Below are 19,903 nucleotides of genomic sequence, written 5' to 3'. Positions count from 1 at the left end.
CCTCCCCTGGACTCCCTCCAGCATTTCTCTGTCTCTCTTGAACTGGGGAGCCCAGCAGTGGATTCAGTGCATTTTATACTTCTATAAACTATTGACACTCTATGTAAATATTCAAACTGCTTATCTTGAGAGGTTTCAAGATATAATTAATACTTCTAAGTGGTTTTAAGGCCTCATTGCAAAGTGCACCCTCATCTTTACTTGCTTTACCTTTTAAGGAGGACATTTCATGCACTCTTCGAATAAAAACTAATTTTTTAATGTTTTGTTTTACATCTTAACTGGCTAAAGAAAAAAAGGCAAATCAGTGTTTTTCAGCTGCTTGGTGAGAGCTTACAGACATATTTTTAATGCTCTCACACTTAGAGTCAAGCAGTGCCCAGTGCTGTGTGCAGTGCAGCATAGGTGGAGAGGTGCAAGGCCTCTCTGTGCTCCCTTTAGCCGATGGTTGCCTCACAAGTGTTGGATTTGAGGTTAATCAGCCACAGTCTGGGAGTTGTTGTTTACTTCTTGCCTGCTCATAGCCTTAGTAAGGTTTTATAGGTGAGCAGTTTCTGTTGCCTCTCAGTTCAGCCCTGGGAAGAGGTAAGTCAGACAGGATGCAGGATGTGAGCAGTGTGGGCATGGGACAGGCTCTCCCAGCTCTGTTCTCTAAAGGAAACTCCTGCATACAAATGTGCCCAGCACCTGCAGCCTGCAGTCCACCCTTTAGTGCTCAGGAGAGGAGCTGCAGCCTCTCCAGCTCCACACTGCTGCAGCTCTGGGCAGCCAGGATGTGGGAGGCCAGTGAGTTTGACTTGGAGCAGTCTGGGTTTTTTCACAAGTAAGCAGTCGTGTCAAACAAGAGCTGTGGGGGATCTTTTCCATGTGCAAGGCTTTCTCTGAAGCCTGGCATCATCACAGAGCTGGGATTGGAACAGCAGAGCCTTATGGAGAAGGTAGGGCCATATCCCACCCCTGCTGGAGGATCTGCATGGTCTGGGGGTCTAAAGGGACTTTGTCAGTGTTTGTTGTAGGAGAAAGAATTTTCTCCTTTGCTTAATTTGCAGGAAGAAGATTTACACTGCTTTGTGCACACTCCACAGTCTCTCTCCTACCCAGCCTTGCCCTGCACGTGCCTTATGTTACATGTCAGAGAAATATTTCTTTGATATCTGACTACATCTCAGAGTCTCAGCCTGGCTAAGCTGTGAGTGCAGAGGAGTCTGTGGGATTAGAACTATCTACAGGGGTGAATCCCTTGCTGTATCTGCACTCTGAGAGGTACCCCAGGACTGTACTGAGGTTGCTAAAAGCAAATTCCAGGCTCTGAAGGAGAAGTGCAGCCAGTCTCCTCTAGCTGTAAACTCACTGTTTACAACACAAACTGCAGTGAAAACAGCCTCTAGGAATGTAAGGCACTGGTGTACATCACACTGAGGTGGGCTATGCCATGGGACTAGACGACCTTAAAAGGTCCCTTCATAAACCATTTTATGATTAGGGCCTTGCTTTGTTGTATTAGGGTTTGTTGTTTCCTTCTCTGGTGGGTGTCAGGAAGGAGGGGGCCAGACTCTTCTCACAGAATCACAGAATGTTAGGGGTTGGAAGGGAGGGACCTCCAGAGATCATCAAGTTCAATCTCCCTGCCAGAACCTAGGGCAGGCTGCACAGGAACACATCCAAGTGGGTTTTGAAAGTCTCCAGGGACAGAGACTCCACAACCTCTCTGGGCAGCCTGCTCCAGTGCTCCGTGGTCCCCAGTGATAGGACTAGAGGTGCTGGACATAAACCTGACCACAGGAAGTTCCATCTAAACACAAGGAGGAACTCCTTTACTTTGAGGGTGGTAGAGCCCTGGAGCAGGCTGCCCAGAGAGGTGGTGGAGTCTCCATCTCTGGAGACTTTCAAGGCTCACCTGGATGCTTTCCTGTGTGACCTGCCCTGGGTGACCCTGCTCTGGCAGGGGCGTTGGACTCTGGAGGTCCCTTCCAACCCCTCCCACTCTGTGATTCTCACCTTACATAGGATTTGGCACCGGGCAGGGCTCTTCTCTCTGCAGCCCCCTCAAATATTCATCTCTCAGGCAGGTTTGTTCTCCTGGCCCTGGCTTTGCAGATGCTTTGTGCTGTCCTGTGTGGCATTCCAAATATTTAGGTATGCTTTTAGCTCTCAGCTCTGGCTGTGTTTGCTTTTCGGTGTGAGAAGGGAGCCATGATCTTCTGAGAGAGCTATGAGTGGAATGCTGTGGGGTGGCTCTGCAGCATCCCTGGTGCATGACGAGGGGGCAATTTTAACAGCCTCTCAATATCCTTTATAGGACCATAGAATAATTGCAGCCAAAGCCTAATTCCCAGCAGCTGATTTTATGGTTCTTGAGGCAAGCATCTATTCCTCTCCTCAGTAATAATGTGCACACTTTATATAATTAAAAAGGGCTTCTATTTTAATTTTGCTATAAAATGATCTGTATTGAAACTCCAGCTACAGTGTTTTATGGATTCAGCTGAGTTCAATGATTTTCGTTCCTGTCTTGCCCAGAGTTTTCACTTGGGCTCACCAGTGAGGAATTTGTTGGAAGGGTGATATTTTACTTGTAAACTTTTTTTTTCTTTTTCTTTTTTTTTTTTTTGCTATGTGCATCAGGGGGTTTCTCTTTAAAAGATAAACTCAGACCTTTCCATATCTCTCTCCAGCTTTTACAGTACTGTTAAAATAGTTTTGTCATTGCTTTGTGCTGCAGAATTTATCCTTCCTAAAGGAAAGCACATGTCAAGGAAAACAGCTTGGTTTATGTACATTTATACAGCTGTAATTCTCACCCAGCTCATTCTGTCTTGCTTGAGACTGAACATTTTTAATTAATGGAATTAATTTTCTCATTTAATTGCCTTATTTTCAGCATGCAGGAGAGAGCTGGGGAGAAGCGAGTGCTGCCACATGAATTGCACTAATCAACAAGGTTGTCACAACTTACCTTTAAAAATAATGTGAATACATTTATTTTGAAGCAAAGGCAGGCTGGGGTTGTATTTTGAGGAAGCTTTCTTCCATCTGTTCCAGATTTCTCTCTCTAGTTGTATAAAATGAGTGTATTATGTTAGCTCCCTTGGCTTTTAGGGTCTTAATCTTGCAAACACTTAGAGTGAAATTGGAGCCCTGTTGTGTGAAGTGTTTGGAGGAGCCTATAGTCATAATTCTGTTTTTCTAAAGCTTTAAAAGAAAAATGTTAAGCATTACAAATACTAAAAATTACACCTTTCTCTTTTTTTAAAAAGGTACAATATTCACTTTTTCTTGGGGGGGGTTGGTTTTGTTGTTTGGGTTTGGGGTTTTTTTTAAACAAAACTTCGCTGTAATTTTCAAGTAGAAGTTCAGATGGGGAGCCCCAGAGGGAATGGCAGATGACAGTGTCTGGCTAAACTGGTTAAATAGAGTTTCTCTTTCTGCTGTGTCTTTATTGCTGTGCAATTACCACACAATGCCACAGTTGGGCTTACTCAGTTTTCAGTCTTGCTCCTGTTAAGCATGGCTCTTGTGTAGGCAAAGAAACGATTCTGCTTTGAAACAGCAGATCTGCTCTCTTGCTGTGGCAACAATTAAACTGAAATTGGCTTGGGTGCCTGTGTTCCTCTCAAAGCTGATTGTCTGTCTTCTGCAGCATTACTAAGAGTTTGCCACCAAAGGGGAGTACCTGCACAGCTTGTCTCCTTCCTGTTCCTGTCTGCTTTCAGGGGGAATTGGGGTGCCTGGGCTGTGGGCACAGCAGTGTCAGCCCTTGCCGTGCTCTGGCACCCCGCTGCTGCCTCCCCTCCTGTGCCAGGCTTTGCTGAACCCTGCTCCAAACCCTCCCTCGCTCCTCCCTGCTGCCGTTCCACTTGGGATACAGCACTGCACCTCACTTACACCCTGTGTGGATGTACCAGGAAAAGGTGTTTTGCTTCCTCAGCATGCTCAGGTGTGAGGCAGGGGGAATGCAACATCTTTGCTCTCAGCTTGGTGAGGCAGCAGAGCCGGTGAGAGTGGAGCCATAGATGGAATTCATTTCTGCTTAACAGGGATCTTCTCATCAAGAAACTCTTGCAGGAGAGAAGGGGATGGATGAGTGTTGTTACTGTAGGCTCTTCACAGGTCTGTGCTGTCCTCACATCTGCCCTGACTTTGGTGCTGTGTTCTGTGTGGCGTGGGTTTGGGCTCATAGGATCTGCTACCTATGGAAATGAGAAAATAACAGAAAGGGGGGAAAGAATTTTTTATGTCCTAGTGCGCCCTGTCAAAACAATTAAAGCAGTAACAGTGAAAGATGGCTGAAGAGGAAATTTTATCTTTCCCTTACTCCTTACCATCATAAATTGCATGCCCTGCCATGGGGGCTGTATCTTATGAAGGGGTTTGGAGGAGGAGCAGGCTGGTTCCAGGGGGGTTATCCACACAGCCTGCATTGGATGGAGCATTTTTCTTTATTTACAGCCACAGTTCAGCCCTGCAAATTGAAACTGCCCTGTGCAGGGCTTGCTTTTTCCCGGGAATATGGTTTAGCTGAGGAAACTTCTTTTAAAATAAAGTATATATTAAAAAAAAACAAACAAAACAAAACCCAACACAAAATAAGTGCTGGGGTAAGGAATTACTTCCAAAGACAGAAAGGAAAATTATTTCTCCTCCATAAAGAGAGCTTCGTTCCTCCACCACCGAGCCTGTGCTGGCAGCAGTGTGAGCCTCAGAGCTCACTGCTGTCATTCCCCAGTGCCTTCTGATTATTTACAGCTTAGCAACACTCTCCAGACTTGCATTGCTGTTTGGGCTGAGAGAAGACTTCATTCTGAGTGTATTTGATCAATGTTCTGAGGTTAAAGGTGATACAAGAGAAAAAACAGGTTTGATTCCCCACCCACCCCCCTCCGAAAAATTAACTGCTGTTGATGTTGGAGGTCAGAACTGTGGGTGAAGTTGTTGTATTTATATACATTCTGTGATGTGTTTTTGTAAAGCAGAAAGGTAAAGGTTAATGCCAGCCCCCACAGCAGAAAGTCTGTGCAGACTTTTACACACCCCAATGACCCAGAAGCTGTGTGATGTGCTGAAATTGCAACATGAGCACAGCCAGCCTTGTGCCAGCTCAGAGCTGGTTGAATGTAAATTTAGGAGAGATGTAATGAGGGGAGAACGAAAAAGGTTCACTGCAAGGGACTCTTTTAAGCATACCCCTAAGTGGAACACTAAAACCATATAGTTCGAAAAAATGAATGCTCAGAGGACTCCTCATTGGGCTAAGCCTTCATTGTTTAGCAAAACTCTAAAGAGCAAAGTCTGGGTGCTGTGTGCCCCAAGCTTGTGAGCAAGGTCTGGGTGCTGTGTGGCCCAGGTTTGAGCATGGTCTGGGTGCTGTGTGGCCCAAGTTTGTGAGCAGGGTCTGGGTGTTGTGTAACCCAAGCTTGTGAGCGTGGTCTGGGTGCTGTGTGGCGCAGGTTTGAGCATGGTCTGGGTGCTGTGTGCCCAAGCTTGTGAGCAAGGTCTGGGTGCTGTGTGCCCCAAGCTTGTGAGCAAGGTCTGGGTGCTGTGTGGCCCAAGCTTGTGAGCAAGGTCTGGGTGCTGTGTGGCCCAAGTTTGTGAGCATGGTCTGGGTGCTGTGTGGCGCAGGTTTGAGCATGGTCTGGGTGCTGTGTGGCCCAAGTTTGTGAGCATGGTCTGGGTGCTGTGTACCCCAAGTTTGTGAGCAAGGTCTGGGTGCTTTGTGCCCCAAGTTTGTGAGCAAGGTCTGGGTGCTGTGTGGCCCAAGCTTGTGAGCAAGGTCTGGGTGCTGTGTACCCCAAGTTTGTGAGCATGGTCTGGGTGCTGTGTACCCCAAGTTTGTGAGCAAGGTCTGGGTGCTGTGTGCCCCAAGTTTGTGAGCAAGGTCTGGGTGCTGTGTGGCCCAAGCTTGTGAGCAAGGTCTGGGTGCTGTGTACCCCAAGTTTGTGAGCATGGTCTGGGTGCTGTGTGGCCCAAGTTTGTGAGCATGGTCTGGGTGCTGTGTGCCCCAAGCTTGTGAGCAAGGTCTGGGTGCTGTGTGGCCCAAGTTTGTGAGCATGGTCTGGGTGCTGTGTGCCCCAAGCTTGTGAGCAAGGTCTGGGTGCTGTGTACCCCAAGTTTGTGAGCAAGGTCTGGGTGCTGTGTACCCCAAGTTTGTGAGCAAGGTCTGGGTGCTGTGTGGCCCAAGTTTGTGAGCATGGTCTGGGTGCTGTGTACCCCAAGTTTGTGAGCAAGGTCTGGGTGCTGTGTACCCCAAGTTTGTGAGCATGGTCTGGGTGCTGTGTGCCCCAAGCTTGTGAGCAAGGTCTGGGTGCTGCATGGCCCAAGTTTGTGGTGTGTCAAGGCTGGTCAGCACTGACAGCTTAAGAGAAATGTTTGGTCTCGTTACAAATTGATAATCTTTCCTGGCTCCTTAATAATACACAACAAAACAGTCAGCCCTTTCCAAATAAAATAGATTTGAATACAACTAAAGACACATAAACCAAAAAGGCTTCTAATTTGCTTCCCCCAACTTTAAATGGGAAGGGAATATTCCTACCGCTTGCCTTTTCTTGACCTCAGAGGGAAGAGAAAACAATATTAACAGTGAGTAGTCTTAAGAGGAAAGAAAGCAAAATGAACTTGCTCATGGACAACAGGAGTAGTGCAGACACCCCCTCAAAAAGCAGTAGGGAGTCTTGGTAAACACACTTGAAAACCTGATAAAATTAAGCAGAGAATTGAGAATAGTTAATGCTTGAAAGAGTGAAAAGTGATAAACCCCTGCGGTGGCTGCAGGCAGGGAGGTTTAGCTTGTGACTGTTTTCCATCTGAAGACAAAATCCTTGATGCTTCACCAGCGTGTTTACACCAGGTGAAAAAAAAAATGGAGTTGCATAAAGAGATGAGAAATGCCCTAGTTGTTGGAGCTGGGTGTGGAGGAGAAGTCTGCAGAGTTCAGCTTAGGGACTGCAGGCAGCGGTGATTTCCCCCAAACTGTTCTGCACCAAGAAATGCCAAGGAGGCAGGGGTGAAAGGGACATTTTAAAGTCCAGGCTGCAGACAGGAGCTCTGAGCAGCACTGTGGTGGGGTCAGTGGCTGGCACTGGTTCATTTGCCAGAAGTGAGTGGCCTGGGATGCTGCTCCAGCCTTCAGCGCTGAGGAATGGAGAACAGCTCATAATGACTTCAGCCTCCTTCCCTCTGGGATCTGAAGCAGAGAGACAGCACAAAATGCAGTTTTGGCTCTGTCCTGGATGAGTGCATGCTGGTAGGGCAGACTGTTAGCATTGCATTGTTATTTTCAGCTGGAGCAGAGAGTCCTGGCCAATTCTCCTCTTTAGTATTCATTCACTTCATCCTTATGTTTTGAAACCAATGTCAAAATAACTAAAAATAGCTCCTTTACCTGCACCACTGCCTTGAAATTGGGCTGTCTGAGCACATATTTTTTTTCTTTCTTCCTTTGCCTTTCTCGTTGAATTAATAATTGGATAAATTCCTTTGTAAAAGCTGGAATAAATATTCGAAGGGAGAAATATCCCTAAAGCATACACTTTAAAAAATTTATTGTGTGCTTGTCAAGCCCTATTTTATTTGGTAGGCTGGAGGCACGGAAGGAAGAGGGGAGGTGCAGATAAGGGGAGGGATGCAATGAATAGAAGCAGGAAGAATGCATGGTTCAAGAGAGAAGATATCCCTGAGCTACAGGAGAGCAGATAGCCCTGTGGGATAAGATAAGCTGTCCCTGAGGGCACAGGCTGTGTTCACCACCTGGAGGTGATGACTGCAGCGCCCTCCGAAAGCTGTTGCTTCGGGAGTGGAGTTAGAGCATCCCTGACCCCGGTGCTGGGAGCAGAGCTGCATACTGGCAGCACCAGAGGCACACTTGGCTGCGCTGGGGAATCCTGGACTTTGCCTTTCTCAGTTGCAGGAATGTGAACTGGAATTAGAATAACCCCCAGCTTTCAGAGGGTTTAGTGCTAAGTCTGTTCAGCAGCATTTAGGAGAACCAAGGGAGGATCGTGGCAGAAACACTTTCAGACACAGCAGAAGGTTCTTTTTCCTTTTAATAATCTCAAAGCAGAAGAAATGAAACTTGGAGTGCAAGAGATTTTCAGTACCTGTCCTTTGCTTCACACTGAGCTCAGGGCACAAGCAGCAAATTTCAGTGTCTTCAGCCAGTACTAGAATATTGCCAATCAAACTGGCAGGTTTTCAGTTCCATGGCTTCTCTTGTAACTCATTACGTCCTTTATAGCTGGCATACCATAGTGCTCTAAAATACTGCATCACCTCTTATGGATACCCCTCCTTTTAATAAGAACAACCTTGCTGAGCCTTTATTTTGGTAGCTCCTTTGTGAAATACAAGGAAGTGCAGTGTGACTCCTGAAGGAGTCAATCATTTGCTTGCCCTTACCTGACCGTTTTGGATCCTAGGCTAGAGATGCATCTCTGGGGCAGGGCCAGAACATCTTTCCAGCAATACCTATTTTAGAATTAGTGGATAAATAAAGGATGTTTTTAAATAATAGCCCACAAGGTCTAAGAACCACATTCTGGCAAAGGGATCTCTCTGACTGTGGTCAGCTGGGCTGTGTACTGCTGCTCCTCCTTTCACCTCACCCTGTAAGCAGCGAGTGCTGCCACAGAGAACTCTTGTGGTGATTAATAAGGAGGAAAGGCGCCGGCTTGCTGCCACTTCCCCTCGTCCCCATGCAGGGGAGTCACATCGGGATTGCTTTGCTGCTTTCCTGCTTGCAGAGGTCGGCAGAATTGGGGATTCTACTTTTTTTTTTCTCCTGCTCGCAAGGAAAATGCGAGTCCCTCACCCTCTTGTGGGCACTTTGAATTCCCTGGTAGATGGAGCCTTTACAAAAAGCTCTGACAGCAGGAGGGTGAGGAGAAGGCTGTAAAAAAGTGGAGATAAAGAAAAAACTAAAAGAGAGAGATCCTGGTCCTGTGGGATGGGGGAGTAAGAAAATCTGTATAATTCTTGACTGAAGGAAGAACCTTTCATGTTTTTTTATGAAGTGAGTTGGAGAGATGATGAGCTTTGTTTCAAACGGAATTACGGCTATAACTCTTCTGTCCCTGGGCTACCAGAGTCATAGGGGAAAAGGAGGAAAGCCATCATTTATTCCATGAAATCTTTGTCTCAGTCTCTCTAGGCTATTTCAATTTACCCCTGAAATTTCTGGGGAATAATTAATGAATTAATTAAGTATGCTGTGAGGTGTTTGAATATTCAAAAGCTACAATGTAATTATTATTTTTTCTAAAACACATTTTCAGGTTATTTTCAGATACGCAGCCTCCCAAGAAAGCACTTCCCAGCATCAGAAGCTAATAGAGCTCCTTCCTGCTCTTCCTGCCTGTAAAGCAGAGCCTGCTCTCAAAAAGAAACCTTCCCGGGAAGGAGCAGTGGTAGGGCTGAAGAGTGATGCAGTTAGAAAGGGCAAAAAACTTCTTTTTACTTCGTGCTGGAGGAATTGTGACAGCAGAGCTGAACTTCTGGCCTTTTACAAAAGTTAAATCCCATTAATAACGTTTGGTTAAGGAGCTCTGGGGGGAGGGGGGAGCTGCCCCCCTCTCCCTTATCATTTTGCGTGGGCATTTGTTGTAAGCGATCGCTAAGGAAGCTTTGCTTACAGTGTGGTTTAGGCAACAGAAATACAGGCTTGGTGAAAGAAACACACTGCCTTCGATGAATTATTTTTAGATCTGAACCTTAGGAAACACATTTCCAGCGATATAAAATATTAATTACCCCTCTACTTCTGGCACTGTTTCATAACTTGCTTTCTTAACGTTCCCAGTGTTAGCAGCCTGCAAGGGAGAGAGAGGAGGGGGTTTAGAAAAAGCCTTTTGTTTTGGAGAAGTCTCTTCAGGAGCTCTATTTTAAAATGAACACTTTGCAATTAAGCAAATGAGCCAGCCCGCTGGCCCCGGGCTGGGCAGAGCCGGGCGCCGCAGGCTTTCCCAGCACCTTTCTTATCTGTAAGCATCGCTTTCGTTAAGGTGGCTTTGGGATAGGCGAGCGGCCTGCCCCTCGGCGCGGCACCGGCCTGCCCGCCCTCAGCTGCCTCCGGATCCGTGCCGGCCGATCCATGCCGCACATTGCGGCTCTCCGCTCGCCGCACGGCCCGGACCGGTGTGGCCGCGGGCTCCGAGCGGCCCCGCCGCCGCCGTAGGCCCCGCTCCCCACCGATACCGGCCTGGCCCCTCCGGCCGCGGCCTGCCCGCCCCCAGGGCAGCGGCTCCTTCCCGGCGGGGTTTGCGGAGCGCGGTCCGTGGAGAAACCGAGCAGCGGTGCTGTTAAAAAAATAACGTGTAAAAATATATCTGGGGAGAGGGGTAATTGGCCAGAGCGCTCTGTAAATTGTACATTTAAACAATGACATCGTTTTTCCACTTCATTTGGCAAATTCTCCTCCCGCAGCCCATCCCTCCATCAGGCTCCCTGCGCTACCGAGCAGGTTCACAGGGCAATGGGAAGGAAGTGGATCCCTTCCCGAGGCGGCTTCTCGCCTCTCACCGCACAAACAGCCTCCACCAAAAGGTTTTAAGCGCAGCGCCGAGTGCCCAGAGCCAGCTTCTTCTCCTCGAGCTGAGGTGGGCTTTTTTCCCCCTCTGCTTAAATAACGAGGGTGGTCCCAGCATACTCTATATCGAGACAGCTTTTCATCAGTTTGCTCATCAGCATGCTAATTGCTGTATGACTAATTATGCCCTGAATTCCAGTTGATTTTCTTAATGAGACAGCTGGGTTAATTATGTAATCGTATGATTACATTAGCCTAGAGTGCCCTGGCGAAAAGGAAGGCAGGCAGGAGCCGTGATGTCATGGCAGGAGCGGGGCGCACAAGGGGGTGCATTCATCACTGCCTAATGACAGGGGAGGGCAGCGGTACCCACAGTGCTCTTTGTGTAAACACTTAGATTGAATTATTAAGATCTGTGTCTTTTTTCCAGCTCACAGAATGAAGGAGAAATGGGTTAGGTTTTGTTGGTTTGGGTTTTTTTGGGGGGTTTGTTGTTTTTTTTTTTTTAGAACCAGACACAGGTTGGAAAGTCAGCAGTGGTCCTGTTTTATCTCCCTGTTCTGGGGAGACCTCACCTGGAGTATTGTGTCCAGCTCTGGAGCCCTCAAGACAGGAAGGACATGGACCTGATGGAGCAGGTCCAGAGGAGGGCCACAAACATGATCAGGGAGGTGGAGCAAGGCTGCTACAAGGATAGAATGAGGGAGCTGGGGGTGTTCAGCCTGGGGAAGAGAAGGCTCCGGACAGACCTAATAGCAGCCTGCCAGTACCTGAAGGGGGCCTACAGGAAGGCTGGAGGGAGACTGTTTGCAAAGGCCTGCAGAGACAGGACAGGGGACAATGGCTTCAAACTTGAGAAGAGCAGATTTAGACTGGGTGTTAGGAGCGACTTCTGCACCATGAGGAACACTGGAGCAGGTTGCCCAGGGAGGTGGTTGGGGTCCCAACCCTGGAGATATTCAAGGTGAGGCTCGACAGGGCTCTGGGCAGCCTGCTCTGGTGGAGGGTGTCCCTGCTGCCTGCAGGGGGGTTGGACTGGATGAACTTTGGAGGACCCTTCCAACCCAAACCATTCTGTGAGGTCAGGGTGGGTTGGAGCAGCGTGGTGAGGTGCTGCCTCTAGCTTGTTGTGCTGTTTTGGCAAGATCCATCTTTGCCTTTCTTTTGAAATTGGCTGTAAAAATAGGTAGTTTGCAGGCAGAAGCAGCAGCAGTAAAAGAAAAAAAAAAAAAAACCCAAACCAAATCCAACAAACCCTGGTTGTGTCGCACTGCTGTTCAAGAGAGATTTATCATCAGGCATGTGTGTGGTGCGAGGAGCCGGAGCGGTGTTGTGGCGTGGCAGCAGCCTGTTTGATGTGATGTATGAAGTGCTCTAAAACGACGTCACAGGGGTAGCAGGGATTTGGTTCACCTGTGTGTTCAGCCAGCTGTGGCCATCCCCATCCTGGGTGAGGACAGGAGCTCGTCTGTGAGCTGCTGTCTGTGAGCGAGGTGGTGTCAGAGCGGCGAGCACAGGGCTGAGCCCAGAGCTGCTCACGCTGCAGGCAGTTCAGTGGGAAGCTGAGGAAGGGACCAGGCGCTGCAGATGCTGCTTTTAACGTACAGCAGGGTTTGTGTCTCTGATGGGAGCGTGGAGACAGCCTTGTCAGGATCAGATCCAGATGTGTGGGGCTGCGTACAGACAGCTGGATCAGATCCAGATGTGTGGGAATGGAGGGTAACAAGTGGATTAGGAAAGTAAAACAGAATGGGAAGTGAAACAGAATGGGAAGCAAAAGGGGGAAAAATACCAAATCTAGGGAAAAAATATGCCACAATGAGGGGAAAAATATGCCAAATTTAGGGGGAAAATATGCTAAGTCTATGGGGAAAATATACCAAATTTAGGGGGAAATTGCACCAAATTTAGGGGGAAAATTATAACAAACTTAAGGAAAAAATTACCAAATTTAGGGGAAAATATACCAAATTTAGGGAAAAATTATACCAAATTTAGGGGGAAAGATACCAAATTTAGGGTAAAAAAAGATACCAAATTTAGGGAAAAGATAGACCAAATTTAGGTAAAAAATATATACTAAATTTAGGGGAAAAATATGCTCAATGTAGTATAAATTTCCTAAATCTATTTATTCTGGGCAGTAGTGTTCTAGCAGAACAGTTTCTCAGCTTCTAGCTGATCACATTCCTGTTACCAATTTGCTCATTTATCTTGTGGCTAGCAGGGATCCTGAACTACTGCAAGCCAGAGAAGATTCAAACCAAGAGAATAATTTGTGAAGAGCTTTCCACACTGCAGCGTTAAGTGCAATGCTTTTGCTCTTTTGCAGGGCATTTCCCTCATTGTTCTCCCCAGCAGCCAGTGCCACTCGGTGTTTCTTAGAGCTGTGTGTGCCTGGTGTTTGTGTAATGAATCGAAAGCTTTGGTCCGGTGCTTGTTTAAAAATGCAGTGACCTCCTGTTAAATGACATGAAACATACTTTGTAAGGCTGGTTAATACCAAAAAGGAAGCTTTGTCATGTGTGCCCGTGTTGGGAACAGGAGAGTAGCTTCGTTGGGGTGTAAGTGCACTCAGGTAAGAAAAGAGTGAGGCTGAGTTTAAGGTTGACTCTTGTTTCAGATGAGTGACATTGTGGAGTTGAGGGGTTTTCTGAGATTAAAGAGCACGTCAAGGCTTGCCATGAGAAATGAAGTTCTTGTCTCCCTGCCCAAAGTTTTATTGCCTGCCCCATTTTATTGTCAGGCTGTGATTAGTTTTCTTTAATATAGTTTATAAAACTCAAGTCCAAGAGGTGCTTCGGCCAGGGCTTGTTTTCCACATGTCCTTAAGCTGCATTTAGTGCCTTTAGGCCATTAGTCCTTCAAACAGGCTCTAGTAAAGTTTGAAGTTTAATGCACAGAGACTGTTTTTACATTTTGTTTGTTCTGCCACTGTTTTGCTACTTGAATATTAACCTTTAATAGAGCTAAATTAAATATACATGTCCTGATGAATAATGATGAGATTGCAAGCAGCTTCATTTTGTACATAAAGCTGCTCAGGGGCTGCAAATCTGACTGAAGGTTTAGTCATTATTCACTTCATAATGCCCCTGTTATTTTTGTCTTCTCATTCTTTACTGATTTAAATATAAAAAGCCCTGTGTATTGGGAGCAAAATACCTCTTGTGGGTGTCCTGCCTTTTTACAATGGGCATGGTAAAATGAGGGGGGGGATAGTGCACCCAAGTTTTGTCAAGTTCAGTTGCTTCCACTGTAGTGTTTTAAGCACTGCTTGATAGCAACATCACAGCTGAGGCTTAAGGTCCCTGCCTGCTAGGTTTAGTGGTTCAGAGATGGGTAGATGGAGGCCATTCAGCCTTTCTGTGGGTGCAGCAGATGAATTGTCCTGGGCTGGCTCTGTGGGAGGAAGGCTGAGCTGCAGAAGGGTGACAGAATGGTCACTGCAGAGAAAGGTCAGCAGACCTCCATGGGAGAGGGGCATGTTGTGACAGCCCAGACCCTAATTGGATCATCCATGAATATTGCAGGGACTCCAACTCGTGCTACTGCTGTGACTTAGGCTTTATATTTAATTCCTTACCTGTACCCCCTGTCTCTGCCACAATAACATTTTAAGTTTGATCTATTATAAATATTTTAATGCAGATAATAATGATGAAAAGTATCTGGCCTAAAAAGCATAAATGAAAAAGCTATGTAGTCATAAACTATGGATGTACCGAGAACAGATGACAAGCAACCTAGATTTTGTCTCATGAACAGGGTAATGCCATAAGCTGTTGAAGAACCAGAGTAACAAAATGCAGCAGGCTGCTACTTAGAATGTCTCTGAGCATAACATAAGCCAGCACTATTCTTTTATAAACTATGAAACAAGGCTGGCATATTGAAAAAATACACAGGCTCATGCTTAATGTGTTAACAGAGCTACAATAGACTTATTATGTGTTTCCAGAGACTGAGGGTGGTCTGAAAAATTAATGACTGTGGTGGCTGAAAATTAAGTGAACTCCCTAATATATACTGTTGTTGATCCATGGAGTTTGGTGTTTAGCATTCCTCACCAGGAGACTAAATCTTTGCAGCCATTTCACAAGAGATGCTGGCGCCCAGAGCAGAAATAGATGCAATAATCTTTTATAAAAGTCCATCAGACTCCAGAGTTCTCCTGCTCAGGATGGGAAGCAGTCCTGGAATGAGTCAGGCATGCACACATCAGGTGTGTGCTCAGGACTTGTTAGCAGAAGGGGACAAACATATCCTGGAATAAGAGAATGGCCTAGGATGGAAGGGACAGAATCACAGAATTATTGAGTCTGGAAAAGACTTCCGAGATCATCAAGTCCAGTGTATGACTTAACACCATGACATCAGCTAAACCATGCCACCAAGTGCCACATCCAAGCTTTTCTTAAAGACCTCCAGTGATGGCAACCCCACCACCTACTCAGTGGAGTGCCTAATCAGACTTTCTGTAAGGACCCCAGAGGTACCTACTCCAACCTCTCTGCCAGGGGCAAGGACACCTCCCACCAGCCCAGGTTGCTCAAGGTCTCATCCATCCTGGCCTTGAACACCTCCAGGGAGGAGGCATCCACAGCCTTTTTGGGCAACCTGTTCCAGTGTTCCAGCACCCTCATACTAAAGAACTTGTTCCTAACATCCAATCTAAATCTACTCTGCTCTATTTTGAAGCCATTGTCCCTTACCCTGTCACTGCAGGCTTTTGTAAACATTTTCTCTCCATTCTTCTTGTAGCCTCCTTCAGGTACTGGCAGGCTGCTCTTAGGTCTCCCTGGAGCCTTCTCTGCTCCAGGCTGAACCTCAGCCTCCTCAGCCTGTCCTCATACCAGAGCTACTCCAACCCCCTGATAATTTTCATGGCCTTCCTCTGGACCTGCTCCATCAGGATGAGGAAGGCATGTCCCATTCTAAAGGTGAGGTAGATACCAGGAGCTGTCTCTGGTTTTTGAGGTCTGCAGGCTGTGAGGTGAGGGTAGAGCCTTACTGGTTGTGGTGAGGCACTTCCAGGAATGCTCATTGATAGTGAGGCCTTACTGTGCTTAAAGTGGGTATTAAGAGAGAAGGAAGGACACTCGTGCTCTGAACTGCTGTCACACAAGTGGCCCTCTTATCTTCCATTGTATTTTGCTGTTTGTGTTTCAGATCCTGTGCCAGCCTTGGATTTAGGACAGCAGCTTCAGCTGAAGGTTCAACGTATGCACGACATAGAAACAGAGAACCAGAAACTTAGGGAAACCCTCGAGGAGTACAACAAAGAATTCGCCGAGGTGAAAAATCAGGGTAGGTGGAGATGGCTTCTTTTAGCAGATATTAATGCACACTGGAATTGGAAGGTGAGGATAAGGCTGAGGTTTATCTCTTCCAGGGAGGGTTGGCAATAGCAGTGGAATTTAGCCAAGGAAGTGTAACAGTCTGTTGTAGGCACTTTCTGTGGGGCTTGGGGTAGATTCTTTGGAATTCTTTGGAGTTCTGTCAGGGGGTTGTGTTTTGTAGCACTGTGTCAGAGTGGAGCTGCTCTTCTGCTTATTGGTGCAAAGGATACACCACTGTCCTCCAGGGCATCCTGGTCTCTGCAGTGACATGGACTGGGTGGGTGATCCACTCACTGGATAAGGAATTGGCTTGAAGTTTGTACTCAGACAGCAATGGTCAATGGTTTGATTGTCTAAGGGGAGATCAGTGATGAGTGGTGTTCCTCAGGGGTCACTACTGGGACCAGTGCTGTTTAACATCTTTGCTGGCACAAGGCACCCTCAGCAAGTTAGCAAAGACAACAAACTGTGTGCTGTGGTCAACACAGGGTAGGGAAGGGATCCATCCAGAGGGACCTGGTCAGGCTTAAGAAGTTCAACAAAGCCAAGTGCAAGGTCCTGCATGGGTTGAGGTAATCCCAAGCACAAATACAGGCTGGGCAGAGAATGGCTAGAGAGCAGCTCTGAGGAAAAGGACTTGGGGGTGCTGGGAAGTTCAACATGAGCTGGCAATGTGCACTTGCAGCACAGAAAGCCAACCATGTCCTGGGGTGCTTCAAAAGAAATGTGGGCAGCAGGGCAAGGGAGGGAATTCTGTCCCTTTGCTCTGCTTTCATGAGACCCCACCTGGAATACTATGTCCAGTTCTGGAGCCCCCATCAGAAGAAGTACATGGAACTGTTGGAGCAGGTCCAAAGGAGTCCACAAAGGTGATCAGAGGCTGGAGAACCTGCCCTTTGGGGACAGCCTGAGAGAACTGGGGCTGTTCAGCCTGGAGAAGAGAAGGCTCTGGGGAAACCTTAGAGCAGCTTTCCAGTACCTGAAGGGGGCTACAGGAGAGCTGGGGAGGAACTTTGTACAAAGGCAGAGAGTGACAGGATGAGGAGCAATGGCTTCAAACTGGAAGAAGCTGGATTGAGATTTCACATTAGGAAGAAATTATTCAGCAGGGAGGTGGTGAGACACTGGAACAGGTTGTCCAGAGAAGCTGTGGAGGCACCAAGTCTGGAGGTGTCCAAGGCTAGGTCAGCTGGAGGCTTGAGCAACCTGGACTAGGGGGAGCTGTCCCTGCCCATGACAGGGGGGTTGGAACTGGATGATCTTTGAAGTCCCTTCCAACACAAACCACTCTGTGATTCTGTTTGGGTGTAGCCTTCAACACTGCCTGGAAATTACAGCCCTGCCTGAAGTCCCATGCAGACATTTTCTGAGAGGTGCTGCTGCCATCAGGCTGAGGGTGGGGGGTGTGCTGCTGGTCCATCTATAGTACACAAAAATCAGGTATTATACACACACAAATCTGATTCAAGTGCAACTTCTGTTGTGTCTTCTGCATTTCCTCCTCTAAACCTGCAGTCTGGTACTGGAGTGCAGTCAGCCTACAGCCTTTATATTGACTCTAGAGACTCTCCTCAGAGCTATGTAAATAGCAGCTAATGCTGCTTAATTATTGAAGGAAGTTTTAATGAGACCAGAGTACATGGAAATAACAGGAAAATCTCTGCTGGCTTTAGGGCTGGCAAAGTTGTCTTGTGAGTCAGAAGGAAGTTTCCTGCAGCAGGAAACAAAATTTGCTCAGTGTACATCTACTTAGCCATGCACAGGACTCTTCATTTCCATGTTTAATAATCAGTTGTGGCTGGTGAGAAGAGAAATTGCCCAGGCTTTAGGGAAAATTGAGAGGTAGAATCGTAGAATGGTAGGGGTTGGAAGGGACCTCTGGAGATCATCAAGTCCAACCCGGGGCAAGTCACACAGGAAACACATCCAGGCAGGTTTTGAAAGTCTCCAGAGAAGGAGACTCCACAACCTCTCTGGGCAGCCTGCTCCAAGGTTCCAGCACCTTCACAGCAAAGAATTTTCTCCTCGTGTTGGGGTGGAACCTCCTGGGTTCCAGTTTGTATCCATTGCCCTTTGTCCTGTCACAGGACACCACTGAAAAGAGCCTGGCCCCTTCTTGACACCCAGCCTGCAGATATTTGTAAACATTCACAAGATCCTGTCTCAGTCTTCTCCAGACTGAACAGCCCCAGGGCTCTCAGCCTTTCCTCACCAGACAGGTGTTCCAGTCCCTTCATCATCCTCGTAGCCTCCACTGGATGCTTTCTTGTGTATGCACCCAAAAGGACAACATTTGAAAGCTACTTGTGCAACTAAGCTGGTGCTGGGACCGCTCCTCTTCAGCAGCAGGAGCAGACACAGTTTGGTTTACTACAGGGGGTATGGCCTCTGGAGAGGGCATAGTAGCAGAGAACCATAGAATCACCTGGGTTGGAAGGGACCTCTAAAGGTCATCCAGTCCAACCCCCCTGCAGTGAGCAGGGACATCCTCAACTAGATCAAATCTCCCAGAGCCCTGTCAAGCCCCACTCTGTAGTCACCAGGGACACCTCCAACTGGAGCAGGCTGCCCAGAGCCACATCAAGTGATCCTAAATATCTCCAGAGATGGGGCCTCAACCACCTCTCTGGGCAACCTGTTCCAGTGCTCAATCACCCTCATTGTAAAGAACTTTTTCCTAACATCCAATCTAAGTCAGGGCAATCAGACTGGAAGCTGTAGTGCCTAATCCCAACAGGATTTGTGCTGAAACATGCACTAATTGCAGTTTGCTGTGCAGAGTTATCCAGAGGCTGTGCATCCTGGACAGCCAGGCAAGACATCGAGCTTCAGCCCAGACAGTGGTGGACAAGATGTGGACTTGCAGAGCTTTTTGCTGGCACTCATAAAGTGGCAGTTTGTATTCCACCAGTGTGCACTGACTGCCTCTCTGTTTTGCCACTGCAGCCTTGGTGTGGTTTTTCACTCCTGTGCTGGAGTTCCACACTCTTGTTGTTTCAAACAGGGATTAATAAGATATCCAGGGAAAAGCCTGTTGGTAGCTGGGGTGCTTTGATCAGTTAATCTCTTTGGAGGGCTGTACATGAGCTCTGCAGTGCCTGTAAGAACTACTTCCCAAACTGCTGGCAGTGGCAGTGGCTAACAACAAGCTGTAGCTGCCCTGGACAGTAAAGAAGGCACTTAGTTCTCCAAGCCATGTGCTTGTCCAACACATCTCTTGGATGCCCGAAGGGAAAACCAGATTTTGTTGCAATTTTTCCCCCTATTTTGGGGCTTGCATAATTTTTTTCTAGTTTTCTACTTTTTGCTGGTAATTTTCTACTATTTTTTTTGTGGTTTTAAAATATTCAACCTTAGTGAAGATTCACCTACGTGCATTCCCATGGGGTTATTTCAGTCTCTGCTTCTCCATATCCCTGACTGCTTTTGCAGATCCCTGCAAAGGTATCTCCTGTCCAAAGAGGGCATCTTTTGCACTTGTGGTTGAGCCTGTGTGAAGGAGCATCCTCTGCTCATTCAGAAAATGATCAGGATTTGTAGTCTCAGAGAAGAACTACCTTTAAATAAAAAAAAACCCAAAGGTGACACATCCTATTCACAGCCTATTCCTCAGCCAGGAGCCTCAGCTGAGTTTTGCACAGCTAGCAAAATCCCTTTCCTTCATTCAGAAGTAGCTGGGTTGCTGGCAAGCATTTTTACCACTCTCCCTCTGCTTTTTTTGTGGTCACAGTGGCCCAAGCTGCCTTCTCTGTAATTCCCAGCCAGCAAACCTGTCACCAGTTCTCTGCTGTCTGGTGTGAGAGTTTAGTCAAGCCTCAAAGTCTAGACTTTGAAGGATGATGTGTTGGTTTGTGTGATATTAGTGAGATTTCCACCCCCCCCCCCCATGCCCATAGGCTTTACTTCTCACAGCAGGGTTTGTCTTCTCCAGTGTTCCTCTAGAAACACTTCCTACATCCAGAGGTGTTTTCCCCAGAGCACTGGCAGTGGTGGCTGTTCAGCAGCTGATGTTTGAAGCAGCACATCCCGGTGTGAGCACACT

General features: G+C 47.3%; 1 protein-coding gene across 6 annotated transcripts in view; it reads left to right on the top strand.

Moving 5' to 3' along the window:
* The window catches only part of CUX1 (cut like homeobox 1), a 384,575-nt gene that overhangs the window by 166,108 nt on the left and 198,564 nt on the right, over window positions 1–19,903 (top strand). For 5 of the 6 annotated variants that reach the window (XM_054394426.1, XM_054394425.1, XM_054394424.1 and 2 more), the window contains one exon: window positions 15,692–15,829. The exons of the other annotated variant lie outside the window; for it this stretch is intronic. In XM_054394426.1, the coding sequence (XP_054250401.1) occupies window positions 15,692–15,829 (138 nt within the window). The remainder of the gene's footprint in view (window positions 1–15,691; window positions 15,830–19,903) is intronic. 6 annotated transcript variants of the gene reach the window in all.

This window comes from Indicator indicator, chromosome 30, assembly GCF_027791375.1.
Source record: "Indicator indicator isolate 239-I01 chromosome 30, UM_Iind_1.1, whole genome shotgun sequence".
Classification (NCBI taxonomy): Eukaryota; Metazoa; Chordata; class Aves; order Piciformes; family Indicatoridae; genus Indicator; species Indicator indicator.
Note: the sequence above shows the minus strand (reverse complement) of the source record. Positions and strands in the feature narration are given on the sequence as shown.